The 25,299-nt window shown below is 29.2% G+C and overlaps 1 protein-coding gene across 3 annotated transcripts in view; it reads right to left on the bottom strand.

The window, feature by feature from the left end:
- Positions 1-1,412: 1,412 nt before the first annotated feature.
- LOC117167611 (sphingomyelin phosphodiesterase) overlaps positions 1,413-25,299 on the bottom strand; it is a 100,184-nt gene continuing 76,297 nt past the window's right edge. For all 3 annotated transcript variants that reach the window (XM_033352671.1, XM_033352673.1, XM_033352672.1), the window contains exons 5-10: positions 23,827-24,219; positions 20,206-20,378; positions 15,922-16,284; positions 12,943-13,135; positions 5,993-6,177; positions 1,413-2,134 (exon numbers count right to left, since the gene is read on the bottom strand). In XM_033352671.1, coding sequence (XP_033208562.1) covers positions 1,906-2,134; positions 5,993-6,177; positions 12,943-13,135; positions 15,922-16,284; positions 20,206-20,378; positions 23,827-24,219 — 1,536 coding nt within the window. In that variant the 3' untranslated portion in view covers positions 1,413-1,905. The remainder of the gene's footprint in view (positions 2,135-5,992; positions 6,178-12,942; positions 13,136-15,921; positions 16,285-20,205; positions 20,379-23,826; positions 24,220-25,299) is intronic.

Here is a 25,299-nt window from a genome sequence, read left to right as displayed (position 1 = left end):
AAAATACGAATTTCCTACAAAATAATTAAACTTTTAACTAAAAAAGATTAAAATTTCGAATAACTGCTTATTTTTCTCATTTACTTCATTTTTAGGTTATTAATTATAATTTAAAAAATTTTTAATTTAAATATAACACAAAATATTTTTTTTAAAGAATCTAATTATTCATAAGGTTACGAGAAATCTTTTTAAATTAGAAAAAATTGACTTAAATAATTCCACATTCTTTTTTCACGAACAAAAATACCAAAAACTTGCATTTTCAACCATGAATTTTTAAACAAAAAGATTAATTTACTACAGAAAAAAAGACGAATTTTTAATCAAAAAATTTTAATTTCTACTGAAAAACATAACCTTTAAACAAAAAGTTTTATTTCCACCGAAAAAAAAACGAATTTTTAAGAAAATTCAAGAATTTTCAACTAAAAAAGATGAATTTTTAAACAAAAAGCTTAATTTACTACCAAAAACGACCAATTTCCAATAAATTTTAAGAATTTTCAAACCCCGCTAAATTTCTTGTTTGAAATATTTAATGCTTTACGTTGTACACAATTTTGGAAAACATTCTTGATTTTAAATTATTTGTGAATGTTTTCAAAATTTCTAAATATTTTTTAAACATAATCCAATGTTTTTTAAAATTATTTTTATGTTCTGCATTCTTTTTCAAATTTATAGAAAAATAATGGAACTTGAAGGTGTGCAGTCGTTTTTTTGAATTCTTAAAACAAATTTGAAAGCACTTAAAAAATGAAATTTTTTGCCAGAAAAAAAATCTTAACGGTACATTAAACGGGCCTGATTTCTTTTAATTTTTACATTTTCTGAACATTTGGCTCCATTTTTCTCCCCAAAAAAGTAATTTTAGTTTTTTTTCAAGGAAATCAAGCTGTTTTTTTTTTACTTTAAAGAATTTCATATTTTCAGCACATTTAAATTTGTATTGAAAATTCTAACAATCGACCACACATCCCAATTTTGAATATTTGAAAATCTTTTTCAATTTTTCTTCAAAATTAATTTTTCAAAATACAAAATCATGTAAGATTTAAATTCTCTTTAAATCTTGAGGAACCTCAAAAAGGTTTTTTTTTCGAAATTTCGAGTAACATGGAAAATTCCTTATATGTTATATTTCAGGACAAAATGTGTGTTTTTTTTAATTAAACATAAGAAGTGATTTTTTTAACAAACCTATTTTGTTACTGTACGACAAGTATTCTTTAATTTTTTGAAATAGTATAAATGGTTGTCAAAAAAGTAAGCAATATTTCCAGAAATTTTCATAATTAAAAAAAAAAAATTGACGAAACAGATAAAGAATTTTCTGTCGAAAGAAAAATTAAAAATGGTTAAAAGTCGAATTTTCAACATAAAAACATCAATAACGACCAATATTTTTTTTTTCGTATGGCAAAACTAAGGTATCATTTTTTTGCCAAACAAAGAAATTGTCCAGACAAAATTTAAAAAAAAAACGAATTTCATGAGGCACCCTGATAGTCATACATGCAATATTATTATTTTTTGGTAACGCGAGTTTAACTACAACAGGCTTGTCCAGAAAGGCAAAATTTACTTAAAGTCCAGATAGTGCATTTCTACCATTTGCACTCACCAGTGGCAAGCAGTAAGTGGCGACGGGTGAGTGGTAAGTGGTGAGTGGCTAGTTGTGAGTGGTGAGTGGCTAGTTGTGAGTGGTGAGCGGTGAGCGGTGAGCGGTAAGTGGTGAGTTGCTAGTGATGAGTGGTGAGCGGTAAGTGGTGAGTGGTGAGTGGTGAGTAGAGGACAGGCCTGATTGCAAGGTGGATTTTAATACAGTAAAGCTTGTTTAAAAAAAAAGGCATTTTCTGGTGAGTTATTATAGTTCAAGCCTTTTTTGATGAATTGTTAGTATCATTTTTGTGAGTACGTGTCTTGCCACCAATCATGTACGTACGAAATAGCTAGGCCATTGTAGATCCAGGCTCGCCATCCTGTTCTTGTGTCGCCATCTATTCTTGATTCGATACTTTGACAAAGTGCCTTCCTATCGTGACTTCTTCCACTTCTCAAATCGCAAAGTAACCTTTTGCGACATTCGTCATTACAGGTTGGCCTCATTGGCGAATTTTTATAATAATTCCTATAAGAAATTTTTTCTTATATATATAATTAACTAATTAACTATTATTGTATAAAATGCAATTTATTAAATGTTGAATCAAACAAAAAATAATGTAATTTTAGATCAATAGCAATTAAATTAAATAAAACAAAGAACACATTTTTAACAATATAGTAAAATTTGGAACCAAGGGGATCACGTTTCAACTATAATAATGATAAACTTTTACAAAAAATAGAATAGATTAGTTTTCTACCAAAAAAGTCAAATTTTCCAAAAAAGACATGAATTTTTAACCAAGCAGTTGAAAGAAAAAGTATTTTAAAAAATAAAATAAAGTCGTCAACCAAAATCGATTGATTTTAATTGCATATTTGCGTCTTTAACCCAAAAAACCAGATATCGACCAAAAAAGATGAGTTTTGAAATTAAAAATACGAATTTTCAACTTAAAAATATAGATTTTCTACTAAAACCAAAATAGTTGAATTTTTAGTAAAAAATTAAATTTTCACCATAAAATAAATAAAATAAAATTAAGTGGCTTAATTTTCGAACAGAACAGATAATGAATCGAAATGATTAAATGAATAACGATTGAATTGAATCGAAATAGGACTTATTTTGAAAAAAATAGTAAAATTTGTAACCAAAGAGATAATTTTTTAACTAGAAGAGTAAAGCTTTAACCTAAAACACTAATTTTCAACTAATTAGTTTAACTTTAAGCTGAATGGTTGAATTTTCAACTAAAAATGATACATTTTCAACCAAAAATGAAATAATTAAATTTTCAACCAGAAAGGTGAATTTTTTACTAAAAATGTTAAATTTGCCACAAAATTAATAAATTGTCAACCAATTAATTGAATTGCCAATTAAAAAAATATTTTTTTAACAAAAAATTAAATTTTTAGATAAACAGTTCATTTTTAACAGAAAAAAAAGAATTGAACAAAATAGTCAAATTTAAAACTATATAATATTTATAAAACAGTTGCAATTTTTACCCAAAAAAGACGAATATTATAGAAAAACATGAATACTTAAATTTTTGGTTTAAAATTTCATAATCAACTACAGAAAAGCTGAATTTTTACCTAAAAAAGGTCAATTTTAACCAAAAAGGGAATTTTCAAATTTGCAAACAAAAAAATTTATTCTTAATGGAAAATGTAGTGGTTGATATATCTACAACAAAAATTTGGTAATAAAAAAACAGTTTAAATTAATTTGAAAAAAGTACGAATTTACCAATAAATAACTGAATCAAAAACAAAAAAATTAATTTTCAATCAAAAAGTGGGGCAAGAAGGAAACAAAATTTTAAACGATTTGTTCAATTTTCTATAAAACAGTTGAATTTTTCAAATAAAAGTATAAATTTTCAACCAATACTTGAAGTTTATACCAAAGCATTAGATCTTTCAACCTCAAAATACTAATTTTCAACAAAACAGTTGAATTTTTATTTAAAAATATTAAATTGTTGCCCAGAGATAATTTTTCTACAAAAGAGTTTAAGTTTCGAACAAAATAATTTATTCTGTGAAAAAAGAAAAGAAAAAAAATGAAATTGTTGATCTTTCAACCTAAAGTTAATTTTTAACCAAATAGTTAAACTTTCCACCCCGAAAAGACGAGAAAAAAAAATTTTTAACCAAAAAGATTAAATTTCTGCCAAGAGAGATAAATTACCAACAAAAGATTTACATTTTCAACGAAAGATTACTTTTCATTCAAAAAAAAAAAAAAAAAATTTTAACAGATTGTTGATTTTTCAATAAAAAGTTAAATTTCCAATAAATACTTGAATTTTTAAGTGAAAAAGACGAGTTTTTAACTAAACAAATGAATTTTCAAACAAAAAAAAGTTAAATTTTCAGCCAAAGATATAAATTTTGACCAAAAAAGTTTAATATTCAATCCAGGAGCACTTCTTAGTAAAAAAAAATTCAACCAAATCGTTGATTTTACAAAAAAATGAATTTTGAACAAAATAGTTGAATTCTCAACGAAAACAGATTGATTTTAAGGCAAGCAATTGCATTTTGAACAAAAATGATGAAACTTATATAAAAAACAATTTAATTTTGAGCCAAAAATGATTTTTTATTCAAGAAACAAACAAAATTTCAACCAAATTGTTGAATTATCTACTGAATTGTTGAATTTTTGAAACGAAAATATGAATTTTTTACTTATAGTTTAAATTTGTACCAAAATAGATCAATCCTTAGTCCAAAAAGACGAATTTTCAATAAAACAATTGAATTTTTTAACAAAACTAATAACTTATTAAGAACTGTTGAATTTTCATTAAAATAATTAAATTTCCAATCAAACAATTGCATTTTTTACCAAAAGAGATTGCATTTCTACTCAACGTGATGAATTTTTAACAAAACATATAAATTTTTAACCGAAAACAATGACATAAAGCTTTTAGCAAAAATTATTACTGCTAAAAATGATTTTATATAATATTTAATTCATAAAATAAGATTTTTTAAATATTATTGGAACAAAATTATTTAAACACTTTGTTTAGAAAATTGAAAAATGGGTAAAAAATTCTTTTTATATACTGTACAGCCAGGAAAATAATATTATATGTTTGATTTCATATTATTTTTTACAAGTTCTTGAAAGAAAACTGCTGGAGCGAATAAAAATTGTTTAAACAAATGGAAATGTTTTAATCATTAGGAGAAATTCAAACAAATTATGTAATTCTTGAAAAAAGTAGCATAAGATACCAACTTGAGAAAAAAGCGGACATCTCTGGCTCAATTTTTAGATTTTTGGAAAATAAAGAATAATTAATTGTTCAAATAATAACATATTTTTTTTTTAAATGTGCTCCTTACAAAAATGACTTAATTCTTCATTTCATTAAAAAATACTATTTTTTTACATTTTTTGGGAAAAAATAATTGTTTGAGTAAATTACATTGATTTAAACAATTACACATTTTTTAGAAGCCATGTTGGATAATGAAATGGTCCGTGTGTAATTATTTATCTTTAAAAAATTGCAGAAACTACTGAAAATTAACAATAATACTTTAAAAAGTAGATTTTTCATGGCTGAATGATTCATTTCCTATGATTGCCTGATTAACAGAAAGAAACAAACGCATTTGCCTTAAGTTTTTCAAATAAAAAAATATCTTTCGGATAAAAATTATGAATCTAGATGTCAAACCAAGTTATGTACTAATATGTATTTCTTCTAAAGAAAAATGTAATTTCCAAAATGTTTCCAAATCAACGCGGAACCTAGAAAGTGGAGGTAACGTTCACGCGCGGTTGGGAAGACGCCCTATTGAGAGGCGCCCTAATGAGAGGCTCGACTGTGGTACACTATATCCCCCCAAAATAATTAGCTCAACAAAAAATAGTATGATTTTCTTGTTGGGCCTTCTTAATTTAGTTCGTATTAAAATGGAAAATCGACAAAATAAAGGAAAGACACGAATATAAAAAAAAAAGAAATAAGCCTGCAATGATATAATAGATACCTGATAATAATTTGTATCGTCCTTAAATGCGTAATTCTGAAAAAGTTTAATTTTTGAGGCCTTGAGAATAAATTGGAAAACGCATAAAAAATCCTGTCGAAGCCTAAGTAGAAAATTCTATTATTAAATTAAATTTTAATTAGATTAAATGTAGAGGAACTTTAATTCTTTGATTTTGTAATAAGACCAAAACTTTTTTTTTTTGGTTTTATATGTTACCCTGCAATATTTATATTGAGATTCTTGAATTATTCATGCCTTTAATTATTCCCTGCTGGTATAAATTAAATTAGAACAAGTGCGTCCAAATTATATTTGGAAAATAAATATTGTTAGTAAGAAAAAAAATTACTTGTAGTAGAGATCGAACGACATTGGTTCATTCGACATCTTGTCAATTAAGGCATCCCAATCCTTTGGTAGAAGGGAAGACATTTGATAAGCCTGTCTTGCACTGTAGGTTTTGTGCCAAATTGGATAGTCGTATAAATTGGCTTCCTTCAAATTCATTACCCAACTCTCATGGTCAATAACCATCTGCAAAAATTAATTTTTTTACGATTCAATCCCGACATTTTTCATTTTTATTTATTCACTAGATTACAAATGGTCAATGACGACTTTTTGGGTCAAATAATGTTCACACAAGAGTGGTCCAAAAATCTCCAAGTTTAAAAAATGCAATTTGCTTTTGGAAATCCTTGTTTCTTTTGTAAAAAAATCCCTAAAAACGTAATCCAGTGTAATGATATTAGTAAAAAAAGAAATTAAAGTAGAAGGTATCCATGAGTTCCTATCAAAAGTATGTTTAGGTCTAGATGTTTTTTTCTAAAAGTAACATGCATTTTTAAAAATCATTTCCGAAAAATCGGGTGACTAAATTCTTCAGATCGTTTGAATTTTTCAAGAAATCTATCTGAAGTATTTGGGAAATAATTTTGGTTTTTGTGAAATCTTCTTAATCAATCCGAAATATTTGCCAAATATTTTAAATTTTTGTAAAATCTTTGACATCTTAGGAAAATCATTAAAATCATTGTCGAATATTTGAAATATTTGAGAAATTGTTGAAATCTTTAAGAACCCATTGGAGTCCATGAAATTATTTAAATCTCTCCGAAATCTTTGCGAATTATTTTATAAAAATTTGATGTTTTCTAAAATGATTGAAATCTTTAAAAATCATTTAAATCTTTAAACTTTGGAAATCTCTGCGAAATATTTCGCATATTTTATAAATATTTGATAATATTTTTGAAATGATTGAAATCTTTGGAAAATTATTAAAGTCTTTGCGAAATATTTGAAATCTTTAGAAAATCATTGAAATATTTATAAAATATTTAAAACATTTTTGAAATATTTATTATATTAATCCGTGTAATTACTTGTAAATAAATTAATAATAAAAATTTGAATCAAAGTAAAATAAATAAACTGAAAATTTAATCAATTGAAAAATCAACACTTTGTTTACAATTTGTTTTCATTTTTCTAATAAAAAGTAACTCCATTTAAATCACATTTAAATATTGGAAAATATTTGTGAAATTGTTGAAATGTTTGCGAAATCTTTGAAAAGTCCATAAAATCTTGTAAAACTAGCCGAAATATTCACGGGAAATATTTTAAACATTTTATAAATATTTTTGAAATTATTGAAATCTTTGGGAAATCATTGAAATCTTCTAAATCTAACCGAAATCTTTATCAAATATTTTAAATTTTTAGGAAATCATTGAAATCTTGATAAAACATTTTTAAAAAATGTATAACTTTTTAAATCTTTGGAAAGTCATGAAAGTCAGTGAAATCTTTTAAATCTATTCAAAATAAATGCGAAATCTTTCAAATCTTTGTGGTATCTTTTGGAAATCTTTGTGAAATATTTTACATATTTTATATAAATATTTGATCATATTTTTTAAATGATTAAAATCTTTGGAAAATTATTGAAGGCTTCGTGAAATCTTTTAAATCTATCCGAAACATTTAATAAAAATTGTAAATCTTTGAAATCTTCATAAAATATTAAAAACATTTTTGAAATATTTGGTATATTTTTACATTGTTGAAGTCTTTGGGAAATCATTGAAGTCTTTACGATTATCCAATTTGTTTGGAAAATATTTGAAATATTTTTGAAGGCTTTAGCAAATCATTAAAATTTTGGTAAAATATTTTAAAAATTGGATAACATTTCTAAAATTGTTTATATATTTGCGAAATATTTGAAATCTTTAGGAAATCATTGGAATTTTGTGGAATCTTTGAAACTCTTCGAAATATCTTTGAATCATTTGTAAAATTATTCAAATTTATGGGAAATCATTTATGCGTTTTTCAATTTTTTGAAACCCATCAGAAATCTTGGGAAAATATTCGAAATCTTTGAAATGTTTGGGAAATTCTGAAATTTTTAAGAAATCATTAAAGTCCGTGAAATCTTTTAAATTTATCGAAAATCTTTGTAAAGTATTTCAAATATTTTATAAATATAGTTATAATCATTGAAATCTTTATCAAATATTTCTTCCTTATTCAAATTTTTGAAATGTTTGGGAAAATATTGAAGTCTGGGAAATCGTTTATATCTATCACAAATCTTTTCGAAACCTTTAATCATATTTTTGAAATGATTCAAATCTTTGGAAAATCATTGAAATCTTAAGAAAATATTTTACAACATTTTGAAATATTTTGTATATATATCTTATTTTAATTGTTAAAACCTTTGGAAAATCATTGAAGTATTTGTAAAGCCCTTATAAACTTATGCAAAGCATTTGAAATCTTTGTAAAATATTAAAAATATTTTTTAAATATGAGATAATATTTGTGAAATTGTGTAAGGCTTTGTGAAATATTTGAAATCTTTTGAAAATCATTGAAACCTTTTTCAGATTATTAAACTTTGTATGAAATCATTATGCCTTTGTGAAACCTTTTAAATCCATCCGAAATCTTTGTGAAGTCTTTGCGAAATATTTTTTTCATATGTGGGTAATCATTCTAATCTTTGTAAAATCTTTCTGAAATCTTTAAGAAATATTTTTTATAATTTTGAAATATTTGTGAAATTATTGAAATCTTTATGAAATCTTTGGTCAGTATTCAAATCTGTAAAAAATCATTGAAGTCTTTGTAAAATCTTTGTACAATGTTTCTGAAATTTTTAGAAATGTGCAAAATATTTAAAATATTTTTTTTTTGGTGAAATTATTGAAACCTTTGCGAAATCTTTGGAAAAGATTTAAAAACTGCGAAATCTTAGAGAAATCATTGAAATTTTTGTGAAATCTTTGTTAAATCCTTGTAAAATCCTAGAGAAAAAAAGCGTCGCTTCTTCTGCCACATTGCATTTGTCAAACTTTTCAATTTTTTGACCTTAATAATTTACACAAAATTAGTCATCCAATAATAAAGAATAATGAAAGTTTAAAGGGACTACCGTTTCCGGCATGAAAGTGTAAAGTAGTGGGAATTGTTGATGCTGAGTTTTTCTGATATTGTGGTGCAATTTGAGGTGAGTGGATTGTGGAAGTGTGTACAAGGGTGTGGATGTGAGATATTAATTGAGGGATTGTTAGATTGGAAAGGGGAGGTAGATATTTTGGAGGATTGAGACAGATTTGTTTTGAAGTTTGTTTGGAGATTTGTGACAGGATGAGAGGAGTGTGTTGATCGGATTGGTAGTAGCAGGGTTGGGTAGCGACGCCGAAAGGGGAAACAGGTACCAGACCGCGACGGTAGATAGAGGCAGGAAAGCATAGAAGATGGGAGAGTTTGAATTTGATTCGTGGCTAGCGGAGCGAGTATCTCCGCGGAAGAAACAGATCTAGAGCAGGAAGTGTTCAGTATGCCGAGAGAAGAGATAAAGGAAAGGAAGACAAGGGGGAAGTATAAAAAAAACTACAGAAAAGGAAAGATTAAGAGCAAAAAGCGTAGGTTCAATCGAGGCTTTTATCAAAAGGAAGAGAGGAGAGAGGGAAAGCAGTGAAGAGAAGGAAGATATCGGGGCGAGAATGAAATATCAAAAGATGTTTAGACCGCCGCCGGAAAGGCAGAGTTTTGTAGGGAAGAGTGATAATAGTAAGGGGGCTGACGGAAGCGGAGATGAAAATGAAGTTACGATGAAAGAGGAAAGAATAAAGGAAATTCGCGAAGTGATGATAGAGGTAATGGGGATTTATGAAGAAAAGCAGGAGAAAAGGGGAGGGAAATTAAAGAAGGAAATTAGGCGGGAAATGGCTGAAGTTAAGAAGGAAATGAAAAAAGGTGAATAAATCCAGGAAAAGTTAGAAAAGAGGATGCAGTCATTAGAACAAAAGCTGGAAAAGCAGGAAGAAGATAATAATAAAAAGGTAGAGGAGATGCAAGTTAGGATGAAGAAACTTGAAAGCTCGAACCGGGATTGTGGTGGGGGAGAGAGTGGAAATAAGGAGATGGAAAGGCTGAGAAAATAGAACAAAGAATAGAAAAGAAAGAGAGGGAACAAAGAAAATTAAACATAGTGATAAAGGGTATAAGATTAGAGGTGAAAGAGCTGAAGGAAGGGCTGGAAGAAGCACTAAAAATGAAACTAAAGAAATGGGAACATAAGAGGGAGGTGATGACAAAGAAGAGGTTATTATATGGAAGTCCAGAGAGAATAGAGGATGATTTGACATGGGTAGAAAGGAAGATACAATATAAATCAAGGAAAATAGCGGAAGAAGAAAGAAAAAAAGGGAAAGAGAACATGGGTTAAGTATGGGAGAATACAGATAGATGGAGTGTGGTGGGATTGAGATGAAGAAAGGGAATAAATAGTAAGAAATAAGGTGCAGGAAAACTAGTGGAGGGAGTAACAGAAGATAAGAAAATAAGAAATAGTAGGAAGGGGAAAAAGATGAGAAACGAAAGTGGGGAAGAATGGAAGATTTGTTACTGGAATATGGCTGGATTGGAGAGAAAGGATAGGGAGTTTATGAGACATTTGACACAATGGGATGTAGTCATAATTATGGAGACGTGGTTAGATGAAAAGGGATGGGAACGAGTACGGGGAAGGTGACTAAAAGGTTACAAATGGCAAGTGCAAAATGGAAAGGGGAAGAATAAAAAGGGCAGAGCAATGGGAGGAATGGTGATGCGAGTAAGGAATGAATGTATAACAGGGAAAGATAAGAAAGACAGGAAAGAACAAAAAAAAGGATTAATAGTAGAAGAGGTAATGATGGAAGGAGAGAAGAGGAAGGTAATGGAGGTTTATGTATTTGGTGATATGCAGGAGAAAGCAGAGGAGATAAAAGATATGATTGAAGAAAATAAAGAGAGTAGGCTGATAATAGGTGGGGATTTCAATGCGAGAGCAGGTGACAGCGGAGGAAGGGAATGGGGAGAAGAGAGCGGAAGAAAATCCAAAGATGAGTTACTAAATGGGGAGGGAAAAGAGTTGTTGAAGAGATTGGAGGAGTTGAGATGGTATATCTTAAAGGAAAATATAGAAGGAGATGAGAAACGAGAATATACACACTCAGGAGGTGAAAGGGAACGATAATTGATTATTGTGCTGGTGGATGATGAGGTAAGAGAGAAGGTTAAGAAAATAGATATAGGTGATTATATTGATTCGGATAACTTTCCCTTAATAGTGACATTAGAGGGACAAATAAGCAAGTGCAATATGAATAAAAGAGGAGCAAATGTAAAAAGTATAGGAACAGGGGATTGGTCAAGGGAAGAGAAAGACAGTTTAGAGAAAACAATAATAAATATCAAAATGGGAGAGGGAAATGTGGAGGAGGAGATGGGAAAAATAATAGGAGAAATAAAAATAGGATTAGAGTGCACAAACAAAAATCGAGTTAGTAAAGGGGGAATAGAAGTGGGTGGGATGAGACTGCAAAGAGAAAAAAAGGAGGTCAGAAAGGAATTAAGAAAGTGGAGAAAAGAACAAAGTAATGGAAAAGAATATAGGAAAAAAAGAAAGAGTACACTGAGTTGTGTCACCAAAAGAAAGAGGAAGAGAATAAAAGGTTTGAGGAAGAGACGGAAAAGGCTAGGACGAAAGAAGAGGTATGGAAGGTAGTAAACGAAGAAAGGAAAAGAAGAAAAAGAGTAAATTAAGATATTGAAATGGTAGAATGGAAGAAATGTTTTTTGGATTTGCTAGAAGAGTAGAGAGAAAAGTTGTAAAGGGAGGAAAATATGGTAGAGAAAGAGATGAGGAAGAGAACATATCAAGGGGAGAAATAGTTAAGGTTTTAGGAATAATGAAGGATGGAAAGGCACCTAGTATAGGTGAGATTCCAAGTGAATTATGGAAATTCTTTAATGATAGAGAAACAGAAGATGGGACTGGAGTACACTATGAAGAATTGGAAAAAAAGGAGAGGGAAAGACAATTAATAGAAAGATGGGGGATGATTGAGGAATTAAAATACAATAAGTGGTATAAGATGATAAAAAAGGAAGAAGTGCCAAAATATTTATAAATGGAGGGGTAGAGAGGTGGACCAGAATAGCAAGATTCAGATTGGGAAACGATGTAAGGGAGAGAATGTACTGGGAAAAAGAAGAGAACAGAAACTTTAGAATATGTGAATAGGAAGAGGAAACATGGGAGCATGTATGGGAAGGATGTAGGAGAGAAATGGAAGATAAAGGAAGCTGGAAAGAGAATGTGGTTAAGATTCTAGGGGAGGATGTATTAGGGGAAGAATGGATGAAGGAGTTGGAAGGTGCTAGAGGAGTGAATAAGAGAGAATGAAAGAATGCATGTGAAAAAAGGCAAATAAAGGTGTAAAAAATGAAAGAAAAAGGAAACGGAAGTCGCTTAGATTAGAAGCGAAAAGATTGTAAGTAAATGGTAAGGTAAAAGTTAAGTAGACTAAGATGCGTTTGCGTTCTCATGCTCTCTCTCTCTCTCTCTCTCTCTCACTTGCACTCTCGCTTTCGTTCGCTCGCTCAATCGTTTGCTTATAAGTCCTAAATTGCGCTATCGCAGAAAATAGAGATAAGGAACTCGATATAAGACTTATGTAAATAGTTGTAAATAATTGTATATATAGAAAGGATAAGATTGAAAAAAATAGATATAAGCGGAAAGATTGTAAGGAATGGAAGTCATGTAAACCCGTAGGGTACACATTATGAATAAAGAAGAAAGTTTAAGGAAACAATAAAAAAAAAAAGAAAATGGGAAGAATAAAAAGAATAAAGAAGTTTAAATAAAGTTGATTTTGTCCTAAATGTTTATAATAAAAAATTTGTAATTTGTCAAAAAAAAGAAATAAAGTTTAAAAATTGTTGTCTCACCCTCGACGTTTTTGGATGATCCCCATCCACGTAATATATCCGATATCCCGGATTAAGATCATAATAAGGTGAGACAGAAGGTCCCACATAAGCTATACTCAAAGCCCTTCCAAGATCTGTCGTGTCGTAAAAGACTTCAAATTCATCATAATGTGTGTGGCCGAAAAACTGTGCTGTTATCGTTGATTCGTACCTACATATCAAATTTAATTAAATATTCAAATTGCCTTCCAGATTAGGGTTCTTGGTAGCTTTTTGTTTTGCTCTTGACGGCTTTTCTCTAGAGCTAATCGTGATTTAATCAGTAAATGAAATAAAAGATTTTTATCACACCACTATGATAAGTGCGAATTTAGATAATGAAAACTATATCTAAAATAGCATTTTTTAGGGTAGACCGAAAAATTGTTCATTCAGGGCACAGCGTACTATAAAGTAACTGAGACTGTAATTCGATTAGATTGAATTGAATTGGAATGGATTGGATTGGACTCGATTGGAGTGTAAGGAATTGGAAGAAGAGCGGAGAGGATTTCTAATGATTGGGATTGAAGTGGACTGGATTAAATTGAATTGGAATCAATTAAACTGGATTTAAATGGGATGGAGTAGATTTGAGTTGAATGAATTGGATTTGATTGGAATGAATTAGATTGAATTAAATAAAATTGGAATGAATTAAATAGCAGTCGATTGGGCTAGAATGAATTGGAATGAATTAGAATGAATTGAATTGCAGTCGATTGGGCTAGAATGAATTGGAATGAATTGGATTAGAGTATATTGGCATGAACTATATTGGGAATAATTGGAGTGTATTTGAGAAGATTGGATTCGAGGAAAGTGGATTGAATTGGAGTCGAGAGGAATTCTAATGAATTTGATTTTGAATAAATTGAACTTATTTGTATTGGAATCGACTTTATTAGATTGGATAGAAATGAATTGGAGTCGATTGAGTTGGAATGAATTAATTTAATTGCAGTGGGTTGAATTATAAATTGAACTAAAGTGTACCTGAGAGGATTAAAATAGATGGAAGTAATTTGGAGTGGATTGAATTGGATGGGAATGGAATAAAATGGATTGGTTTGGAATGCAATGGAGTAAATTTGATTCAATTTGAATGAATTGGATTGAATTTAACTGGAATATATTACTTTATGTTAGATTGGATTGAATAAATTGGTTAAGAGTCGCTTGGATTAGGAATGTATAGGATTACAGTGGATCGAAGTTGGCTGGATTAAATGCATTGGATCTAATTGGAGTATATTTAAGTGGAGTGGACTCCAAAATGTTGGAGTGGAATGAATTAGAGTAGATTCAATTGGATTGGATTTAATTGGATTTGAATAGATTTTGATTGGAATTAATTGGATTAGAGTGGATTAGTCTAGAATTAATTGGAATGGAGTGGGTTAAATTAGAGTGGATTGGAGTGGATTGAATTTGATTAAATTGGAATGAATTGGATTAGAATCGAGTGCATTGGAATTAAGTGAATGGGGTTTTATTAGAATAAAATGAATTGAGTTGGAGTGGAGTTTATTTGTTTGGAAATAATGGGACGAGAGTGTATTGGAATATAATGAATTGGAAAGGAGTAGAAACGATTGGATTTAAGTGGACTGGTTTGGAATAAATGGGATTAGAATTGATTGGATTAGAATGCATTGGATTTGAGTGGATTGGATTCTTTTGGAGTGGATTCGATTCGATTGATTTGTAGTGGATTGGAATGGATTGGAATTAATTGAAATAAATTGGATTGTATTAAATTGATTTGGAGTAGATTGAAATGGATTAGATTGAAGTTGATTAGAGTGGATTGTAGTGGATTGTAATAAAATGAATTGGAGTTGATTGGATTGAAATTGATTGGAGTGGATTTAAATAGATTGGATTTGATGAGAGTGCATGACATTGGAGTGGAGAGAATTTCTAATGAATGTATTGAAGTAGGTTGAATGGCATTGGTGTGGATTGAATTGGTTTGAAAAGTAATAAAATAGATTGGATCAGAATGGATTGTGGTGGAATGGATTGGATTATAGTGGATTGAATTAGAATTATTTGGAATGGAATGCAGTAGAATGTATTAAAGTAGATTCGATTGGAATTAATGTGATTGGAGTGGATTGAAGTGAATTGGATTGGATTAGAATGAATTGGATTGGTTTAAAATGGAGTGTATTGAATTGAAATTAAGTTAATGTAAATGTTTTGTAGTGGATTGGAGTGTATTAGAATGGATTGGAATGAATGGGTTTGAATTAAATTGAAGTTGATTAGAATTAATTGGAAATAATTCGATGGAAATGGATTGGAGTGGGTTAGAAGGGATTGGAATGGAGTGGATTGGAATTAATTAAATTGTATTCGTTTAGAATGAATTGGTTTGGGGTGCAGTTGATTGGTATTGAATTAATGGTATAAGAGTGGGTTGGATTAGAAAGAATTGAAATTAATTGGATTTGCGTGGATTGAATTGGAGTGGAGTGGTTTGGAATGGATTGGATTATAATTAATTGAATTGGTTTAAAATAGAGTGGATTGGATTGAAATGAAGTTGACTTAAATGTTTTGCAGTGGATTGGAGTGTATTGAAATTGATTGGAATGAATGGGTTTGAATTGGATTGAAGTTGATCAGAAGTAATTGGAAATAATTCGATGCGAGTGGATTAGAGTGCATTGAAAGGTTTGGAATTAAGTGGATTGGAATAGATTGGATTGAATTTGAATGAATTGGATTAGAGTAGATTGGATTGGAATAAATTGAATTGTATTGGTTTAGAATCTATGCAGCCTATTTGCACTTATGATCGACTGGTGTGATAAAAAATAGTGTGTGACACTCGGCCCCTGAGTGGCAGTTTGCCTCCTGTCAATTGCATTAATCGGCCAAAAAAGTAACACTTAAGGTCCTTGTATCACAAATAACTAGTTTTCAAAATTAAATTCAGCATTCACTAACCGATTGATGATGTGATAGTAATTCCTTGACCAGACCTTCAAACAATCTGAATGGCCCGGGGGAATGTGTCCGATGATGTGAACTTTTTCCCCATTCATCTCAGCTCCCTGAAGTTCGTAAATCAACCACTGCAATTCGCTGACTGGATCCGTACTATTTATCAGAAGCCACCAATTTTTGTTGTTACAATAATTTGTGTTTACTGATAAAATCCTAAAACCTGGTCGAACTAAAACTGAGTAGAAGGCGCCTCTTCTTACTGTATGAGAAACTCCGGCTGGTAACCATTTCCTCCATTGTTTATCCAATTCATCATACAACCAGGATATGCTGTTTTCTTCTGGTACAAATGGCGGTGGGAAACTTTTGGAATGAAATTTTATTTTCAAATTATTTTTGTCATCCAGGTTAAAAAAAAACAATGATAAAACACTGAACAAACACTGATATTTTGTATTTGTTTTGTACAGCAAAATTTATAAAACCAATGAAAAATATCCTTTTCTTATCCACTATATACAAACTATATATAACTTTTCTAACTGGGAATATATTTTTAAAAAGACTAGTGTTTTCTATTGTGCGCTACGAGCGCGTATAGTTTTTCCATTTGATGGAAAAAATAATGTTTAATATAATCTAAAAATTTTTCGAACAACTGTATTTTTCAGTTTTATTTGTTTATTTTTCTCTAAGATTATATAAATAAAAATTCCTTGAAATTCTTGAGGAAATTAAAAAGATTTTTCAAGATTTGAGATGTCAAATCAAAATTTTAACAAATTTAAATTTTAACAAAACAGTTATTTTTCACCAAATAGTTAAATTTGAAAGAAAAAAATTATTTCTCAAAGAAAAATGTAATTCAGAATTAAACTTTCAACCAGAAAATATTCTCATTTTAAATTAAAACAGTTGATTTCATCCAAAAAAGACCAATTTTCTACAAAATAGTTGAATTCTTAATTAAAACTTTCTACAAAAATAGTTTTCAAAGAAGAATATTCAATTTTTCCCAAAAATAATGACTAATCAACGAAAAATGTAATGCCTAATTGATATTTCAATGAATATCAATTTAAACTTTATATCAAAAGGAGTAGAATTCCTCCAAGAAAGCACAATTCATAAAAAATTAGGTGGATTTTTAACCAAGAAAGATATTTACGTCCGGAAAGACAAATATTTTTAACATGATGATATATGAGATGTAAAATTATTTTCAATAGAAATTAAAATTTTCGAGTAACTATTTATTTTTTAAGTTTATTTGTTTAAAGGTTATACAAAAACAATTTTTTTGGGCTTCTTGAGAAAATTCGAAATAGTTTCTAAAGATTTCGAGAACGCCGAAAAAGTATCTCGAAATTTTTTAAGATTATAGATTTTTTTTACAATTTTTGAAATATTTAAAAATATTTCTTTAAATTTTCAATTTTCAAAATAAAAAATAGCTTGGAAAATAGCAAGTAACCTTAAAGACGTTTTTTATTATCTTGAAACCATGCAACAATTTTTAATAGCTTCAAAATTTTATTTTAATGTTTTTAAAGATCGACATTATATTTTAAATGTCGCGAAATCTTTTTAAAATTTAAATTATGTGTCACATTATTTTAAACTTCTAAATGTCTTTCAAATCGATTCGAATTTTTCCTAAAATTTTTTAAAATCTTTAAATATGATAAAAATTACCTTAAAATTTGCTAGAGTTTTTATGTCGGCATTCCTAAAAATCTTTTTAGATCTTATTGAATCTTCTTTAAAAATTAATTCTTTAATAAAAACATCATTAAACATTTCCCCAGGAATCTTAAGAAATAGTAAATCACATCACAAGAATTGTTAGTAGACATGTTTTCACAACATGTCTTGCGAACATGAAGACGTGAGAACCTGCCTAACCCTTCGAGTGATGTACGATATCTTTTGCAATTGATAATCTCGGATGGCGCGAAATTTAAACATGTTTCGGTCCGAAGTAGAGTATTATGTGTGCCTTTGTGATGTGTAAAATAGAAGAATTTTTTTTTAAATTCTTCTACATTCTTTTTCGCAAATTTAAAAATTCATTAAAAATTTTTTTAAATCTTGTTCAATTTTCTTTTGAAATTTAATTTTCAAATAAAAAATCATTTGAAATTTGTCCAGTATCTTAAGAAAATTTGTTTATGCCCTTCAAATCTTTGCAAATACTTAACCTTTTTTTTATCTTGTTAAGATTTAAATTATTCCTGCATCTTTTCAAACCGTCGAAATATTTTTGAAAAGAATGCAAACTTTTCTTAAACTTTTTATTTTAAAATCTTCAAAACTTAACAATAATCTTTTAAAATAAAACCTTAATCATTTTATTTATGTAAAAAATCTTATTGTCAAAACTGGTAATTTTTCTGTTACCGGTTATGTTGTTATTGAAAGTATGCAAAAGTTTGAAAATTATAGTGTCGTAGTAAAATTTTTAGAATAGAATTATTCCCCGATCTTAAAAAACATATTCAATAAAAATGTTGTTTTTCATCAATATAATATGGTTAAAGGGTTATAAATATGATCTTTTTTCCTTGTTTATGGTTTCGTAACCCCGTGAAGAAACGCTTATAGTTTTGATGAAGGGTAGAAAGATGATGGGAGGGGCAACAGATAAAGTGCGAAGAAAATGAATAGGCAAATTAATGGAATGGAAAATAGGAATAGCAGAGGAAGTGAGGAAAGGGATAGTAAGAAACTAAAAGTGAGTAAAAGAGAAAACTTGAGGAGTAGGAAAGTAAGGTAGGTAGAATTGAGAAGGGGAATTGGAAAAATAAGGGAGGGGTATCAGGGTAAGTGAGGAGAAGGGAAAAAGGAAAAGTGATGAAGTGGAATGTAGGGGAAATAAAAGAAGGGGTACTAGGATCAGCAATGGTAAAGAAGTATAAAAAGTAGGGAAGTGAGAGGAGTATTGGTAAGAGAAGTAAGAAGAGGGTTAGAAGGCAAGTGTGGGTGAGTAGAAGAGAGGAATTATGGGGTAGAAAGGTAAGACAGATAGGGTTGGGGAGGCGAATTAGGAATGTAAGCAAATGGATAGCAGGGTAAATGAGGAGAAGAGAAATATGCAAAGAAGGAGTGGGGTGAAGAAGTAGAGGTAGGAGGTGAAGTGAAGGAGAAAGTAAGGAACAAAATAGTGGGAGAAGTAGAGGAAGTGAGAGGCGCGGAACAGGGGACGTAATGGGATAAAAAGAAGAAGAAAGGAACTTGCGGGGAATTAGTATCAGAAAAGATAGCGGAAGTATGAAAATTATAAAAGTAAGAGAACTACATTTGGACCATGTGAGGAAGTAAGATGTGTAGGGTTCAATTAGAGAAGTGAGGGATGGGTATCAGGGCAAGACGAGAGTATCAAAACTGGAGAATTAATAGAGAGGAATTATGTAGGAGGAAAAGGAGGGGTACCAGGATCAGCAATGCTGAAGAAACATGAGAAGTAGGGAAGTAAGAAGAGAGTCAGAAGGGATATATAGGTTAGTAGAAGAGAAGAACTGAGAGGTAGAAAAGCAAGTTAGATAGGGTTGGGGAGGCGAATTAAGAAAGTGATGAAAGGCATAGCAGGGTAAATGAGGAGAAGAGGAAACAGGCAAAGAAGGAGGAGTGCGAAAGTAGAAGTGGGAGGTGATGTGAAGGAGAAAGTAAAGATAAGATAGTACGAGAAGTAGAAAAAGTAAGGTGAGGGGAATAGGAGAAGTGATAGGATAGAAATTAGGGGAAGCAACTGGTGGAGAATTAGTGTATTTGAAAAAATTAGGGAAAGTAGGGGAGTAATCAGAGTAGATTTAGAGGAAGTTAGAGGAAGATTATCAGGGAAATGTAGGTCTGTTCAAAAGGGGACTTGAGGACTGGGAAAGTAAGATTGTTGGGGAAGTCAATTAGAAAAGTGAGATAAGGAAAGCAAAGTGGGGTGAGGTGAATTGGCAGATGGAAAACTGGCGGTAGGAGAGGAAGTGAACAAAAAATTAAGGGCAAGAGAGTGGGAGAAGTTGAGTAAGTGAGGAGAGGGAAATTAGGCGAAAGGTTGCAAAGTAGGGTTGGAAAATTATGGGAGAGGGGGAGTTGAAAGATTGAATGAACATCGTAATAGGCAATAACCTCTTCTTTTCGTAGACGCGCGGCGCCAACTTTAAATAATTTTTCAAACATGTGGTCAAAAATTTAAGAATATTATTGTTGGATTTATTATTAAAAATTATGAAGAATTCTTATTATTATTATTATTATTATTATTATTATTATTAATAAATGAAATATTACCTATTAACTGGAGCACTCTCGTGATTACCAAGAGATGGGAAAATTGGAATTCCAGGGAACATCTCGAGCATCTGATTGACTGTATCTCGCAAGACATTAATATTTTCTTCCCTCGTCTGATTCCAAACATCGTGAGGAGGCAAGTCACCAGTCCATAGGATGTAGTCAATATCCTGTTCATTTAATAAAATTCAATTTTTTCTTTAATAATTGTAGACTTTCCACTCATTTCATTATCTATATTTTTTCATTATTTACTCAATACTTTAAAGAACAATAACATTTTAATCTAATCTTTGAAAACCTGTTAATGGTATAATAAATTATTAAAAACTAGTTGAGCAAATTCTAGTTCATCGCCTTCAATTTTTATCAAAATGATAAATTTTTTAGTGTATTTTATTTTATCGCTAATGCACTTCAATGCTAAAACTACAAACTTTATCTAAAAAGAAAATAATTCTTCGACTGAGTTCTCGAATACAAGAGAGACCGGTTTTTACATTAAGCTGAATCGCAAAGGCGAGGAAGCGAGTGGCGAAATCCACTTTAAAATTCTTGCGAAGTAAAATACAACTCCTCTATATTGAAAATTTTTTGTTCAAAGATATTTAAAATCTGATTTAATTGCACATTGTGTAAAATAGTAATATCGTTCATTTTTTATAATAGGGGACTTAGAAATATTTGAAAAACTATGTGTCTTTTGACTTGCTGTATTCAATAATTTAGTTTTTTAACTTTCAGTATCTGATGCCGTCTTTTTACTATAATTTTAAATGTAAGTTGAAGCTGCATTTTTTAAATTAATTTTTTCTCAATGTATGAAAAGTGGTTCGTTTTTATGGCATTTTTATCATTCTTGCTCTAAAAATTATATCCGAAAAAAGTGAAATTTTTATTTTTTTGAATCGATTAACATCTTCTGTTCCCTACCTTGATTTGACAATTTAAATAAATTATATTGTTTAAAAAATTATAAAGAATTTTTTATTGTACAGTCATTGCTAGTGATCAGTAAGAAATAAAAAAGGTACAAACAAAACTTTTGCTCATATAAGAATTTATTGAAAAAGTGCAAAATACTTGCTACCATTCTGTATGAGAATTAACTTTCTTATTGTATATTCATATTTTTAGGGTTGAAAATTTAGCCGTTTTGAGGAATATTCGCATTTTGACTTGAAAATTAAACAATTTGTTTGAATTTTTTTCTCGCTTGAACGAATTTTGAGTTGAAAATTCAACTACTTGGTTAAACATACCTTTTTGGGTTAACATTCATTTTTTAACTGTAAATTTAATTATTGTATTTTTAGTTAAAAAATTATCTTTCCCAGTTGAAAATTCTATTATTTGTTTGAAAATTCATGTGGTTTGTTGAAAATTTTGTCTTTTATTAGAAAATTAATCTTATTGTTTTGAAATTAAACTACTTCGTTGAAACTTGAACTGTTTTATTAAAAATTTATTTTTAGGGGTAAAACTATAACTCCTTTGTTAGAAAATATGTTTTTTTTTTTAATGAAAATTAATTTTTCAACTGTAAATTTAATTATTTAATTTTTGGTTAAAGCCTATTTATATTAACTATATTATATTAACTATAACATTTGATATTAAGAATTTGTATTTTTTGTTGAAAATTGAAATGGTTTATTAAAAAATCATTCTTTGACGAGTAAATTTAAATCATTTGTTGAATTAAAAAAAAAATTATCTGTGAATTTAACTATTAAATTTTTGGTGGAAAAATTATCTGTTTTCTTGAAAATTCATGTTCTTTTAAGTCTTCTTTTTTATCAATAACTAATCTGTTTAGTTATTTATGTTTTAGATTGAAGATTTATTATTTTAGTTGAAAATTCATCTCTTTGGCTGAACATAGAACTATTTTGGTGAACATTCGCTTTTTTGGTATAAGATTCATTTTTTTATTAAAACTTCATTTATTTTAGTTAATGATTTATTACTCTGGTTTAAAAATTTATCTCTTTCGTAAAAAAATCCAACTATTTGTGGTTAAAATTATTTCTTTTTTGTTGAAAATTCAACAGTTTTGTTGATTATTAATTTGTTTTCATTAAGCATATAACTATTTCGTGAAGAATTCAAAATTTTTCGGTTGAAATAAACTGTTTTTAATTTGAAATTAAAATATTTTTTTGTTAAAATATCAAAGATATGTTTTATATTCATAATTCATACGTTTTGGTTCAAAATTCAAGTCTTTGATTAAGAATTGAACTTATTTGGTAAAAATTCAGTTTTTTTTTTGGTTTAAGATTCATAATTTTGATTTAGAATTTATCTATTTGATTGAAAATTGAACGATTTTTTTACAAAATTTGTGTTTTTTTTTGCAAAATAAATTTTTAACTAGAGATTTCATTATTCCTTTTCTTTTGGAAAATGTATCTTTCCTGGATGAACAGTGAAATATTTGAATGTATATTAATTTATTTCGTTGAACATTTTTTTTTGAGAGAGAAATAATCTTCTTCATCGAAAATTCTTTTTTTTATTTAAAATATTTAACTATTTCAAAAAGCTTCATCAATTTTCTTTAAAAATTGATCTCTTTGATCAAACATCCAACTATCTGAGGTTAAAAGTAATTCTTTTTTGTAGAAAATTGAACTGTTGTGTTTTTATTACTTTTTTAATTAAGCATTCAACTATTTCTTTTTAATCCTTTTTTTTTTGCTTGAATGCAACTGTTGAAAATTAATCTTTTTAACCAGAAATTTAATTATTCCATTTTTTGTTAAAAAATGTCTTTTTGGATGAAAAGTGAACTATTTGAATGAATATTCATTTTTTTTTGTTGGAAATTCATCTTTTTCAAGCGAAAAATTATATTCTTGTTACAAAATTTAGTTTTTTGGTTGAAAATTCAACACCTTTGTACAAATTTGTTAAAGTTTCATCGTTCGATTTAAAAATAGATTTTTTAAACTGAAGATTTTAATAGCCTGATTCAAGTTTTGTGGTCTTAATTGAGATATTTGTGCATTTTATTTTTGACTAAATACTGATATTTTTTTCTTAGAAATTTAATTATTTGTTGAAAGTTCATGTATTTATTGAAAATTCAACATTCTCGGAAACATTTTTTGTTCGTCCAAAAAAGTTGTAAATTTTCCAGAATTTGGAGACGGAACTATATACACGAAACACGTTCAAAAAGAAAAATAATAATTTCAGAGTAATAGAGATTTGAAGACCAATAAAGGAAAACTGTAATTTTTCTTCTTCCAGAAATTCCAAACTTTCAAAAACAAAATTTGTTCAGATTTTAGTCTAAAGTTAATAATCAGAATATGAAACGCTTAGATATTCCGGTCTTAAATGTGAAAATAACAAATCTACTTTTAGAAAATGACAAAATCCATAGATACATGTTTGATTATGACAAAAATGTTTATTTAAAAAGAATAACGCCAGTTTAGAAACTTTTTATTTCTTTATAAGCTTCAGGAGTCCTAATTCTGATTGTACGACATCAGACCCGACCTTGCTCCATTTTTTCTCCTTGCATTAAAAGTTAATGAACTTTATGGACTTTCATCCTTTCGAATCTTGAAAAAAATGAAATAAAACAAAATGTTAAATACATACAGAATGTGTGTCGGCGATATGTTTCAACATGTGGTCCACTGTCCTCTTGGGCGTATCACACTTTCTATAGTCACCCCATCTTCCAGCTGCAGCAGAGGCAGTAAGAGGAGGTCCATTTGTGAGTCGACAACAAAGGGGCTCATTGCATTCGGCATTTGAGCCTTCTTGATAATAAGGGTCATAATGAGTATCCGAAATGTGCAAAACCTTGAAGGTTGGTCCACCTTCTTTAGGTGGGATTGGTGGCTGTATTGGTGGCTTCTTCACTGGAGGAAATGCCACTTCCCATTCATGTTGTGGGTTATAGGCATCGTCACAGGCGTCTCCAATCACAAAACTGCAAATTTGAGCTGGACCCAACTCAATTTGCTTCAAAACGTATATCATCTCACCCTGAAAATTGTTTATTATTTTGTTTTACTTTTTGCTCGAGAATGTAATACAACTTTGTGAGCAGACTTTTCGCAACTATCAGTTCACTCCTGTTGAAGAATGTTGATAGGTTTCGATGAAAAAAATTATTAGTTTGTAATCCGATTTCAGGTTTGTAGCCCGATTTCTGCTTGGGTAATTTTAAGAATTTTGTTCAACTTTCTATCAAGTACTTCTGATAGAAGATCTATCAAAAAGAATCCTCATCTTTCTTGGAAGTGACACACATTGTCCTACCAAGAAGGCAATACATATCTATAAAACGTTTGAATAAAATTGTCATGGATTCTTATTAAAGTGAAATTGGCCACTGTTCTAACAAATTCTATACATTTATATACCTTTTTTGTTAATAATTGAATTCAATCTTATCAATTCATTCTGCAGTTCTATCCAAATTATTAGGCAAGCTCAAAAAGTGCTACCAAACTCTATCCATCGGGCAATCTCACACTTTTTCTATCGACAGTTTTTACTAAAGAACTGTCAAATCTAATCCGCACCAGACTTGTACCAAATGCTATTTTCCTGAACCTAGAAAATTTCTATCAAATCCTACTTGTCGAGAAATCTTATATTTTTCTACAAACATATTGTCATTTGAATCTGTTGATAGTATAGTATTTTTTCGACGGATACAGCTGGATAAAAACTTCCAAGATTCTAGAACACAGAATTTGATTCAAGTCAGGTGACAATAAGATTTTAAAAGATTTACATGATAAACTATTGATAGTATTTTATATAAAGTTTTGTTTGGATAACATTTGACAGAGACGCAACTATAATCTATTGATAGAAAATCGTGAGATTTTTTATGGATAGAATTTGATAGAAACTTTTGTAACTATGTGAGATAGGATTTGATAAAACTTCTACTCGGATAAGATTTGATGGAGTTTCAATGAGAAACTGTTGATAAAAGAGTATAAGCTTTGCCAACATACGAGGGTGGATTGATAAGTTTCCGGCCTGACCAAGAGATGGCGCCACTAGGCCTACCTTGAGGTGGCGTTCTATAGTACCATCCTTAGATAGCTT

The sequence above is a fragment of the Belonocnema kinseyi genome, chromosome 2 (assembly GCF_010883055.1).
Source record: "Belonocnema kinseyi isolate 2016_QV_RU_SX_M_011 chromosome 2, B_treatae_v1, whole genome shotgun sequence".
NCBI lineage: Eukaryota > Metazoa > Arthropoda > Insecta > Hymenoptera > Cynipidae > Belonocnema > Belonocnema kinseyi.
The sequence above is the reverse complement of the archived record's forward strand: the minus strand, read 5'-3'. Positions and strand labels throughout refer to the sequence as shown.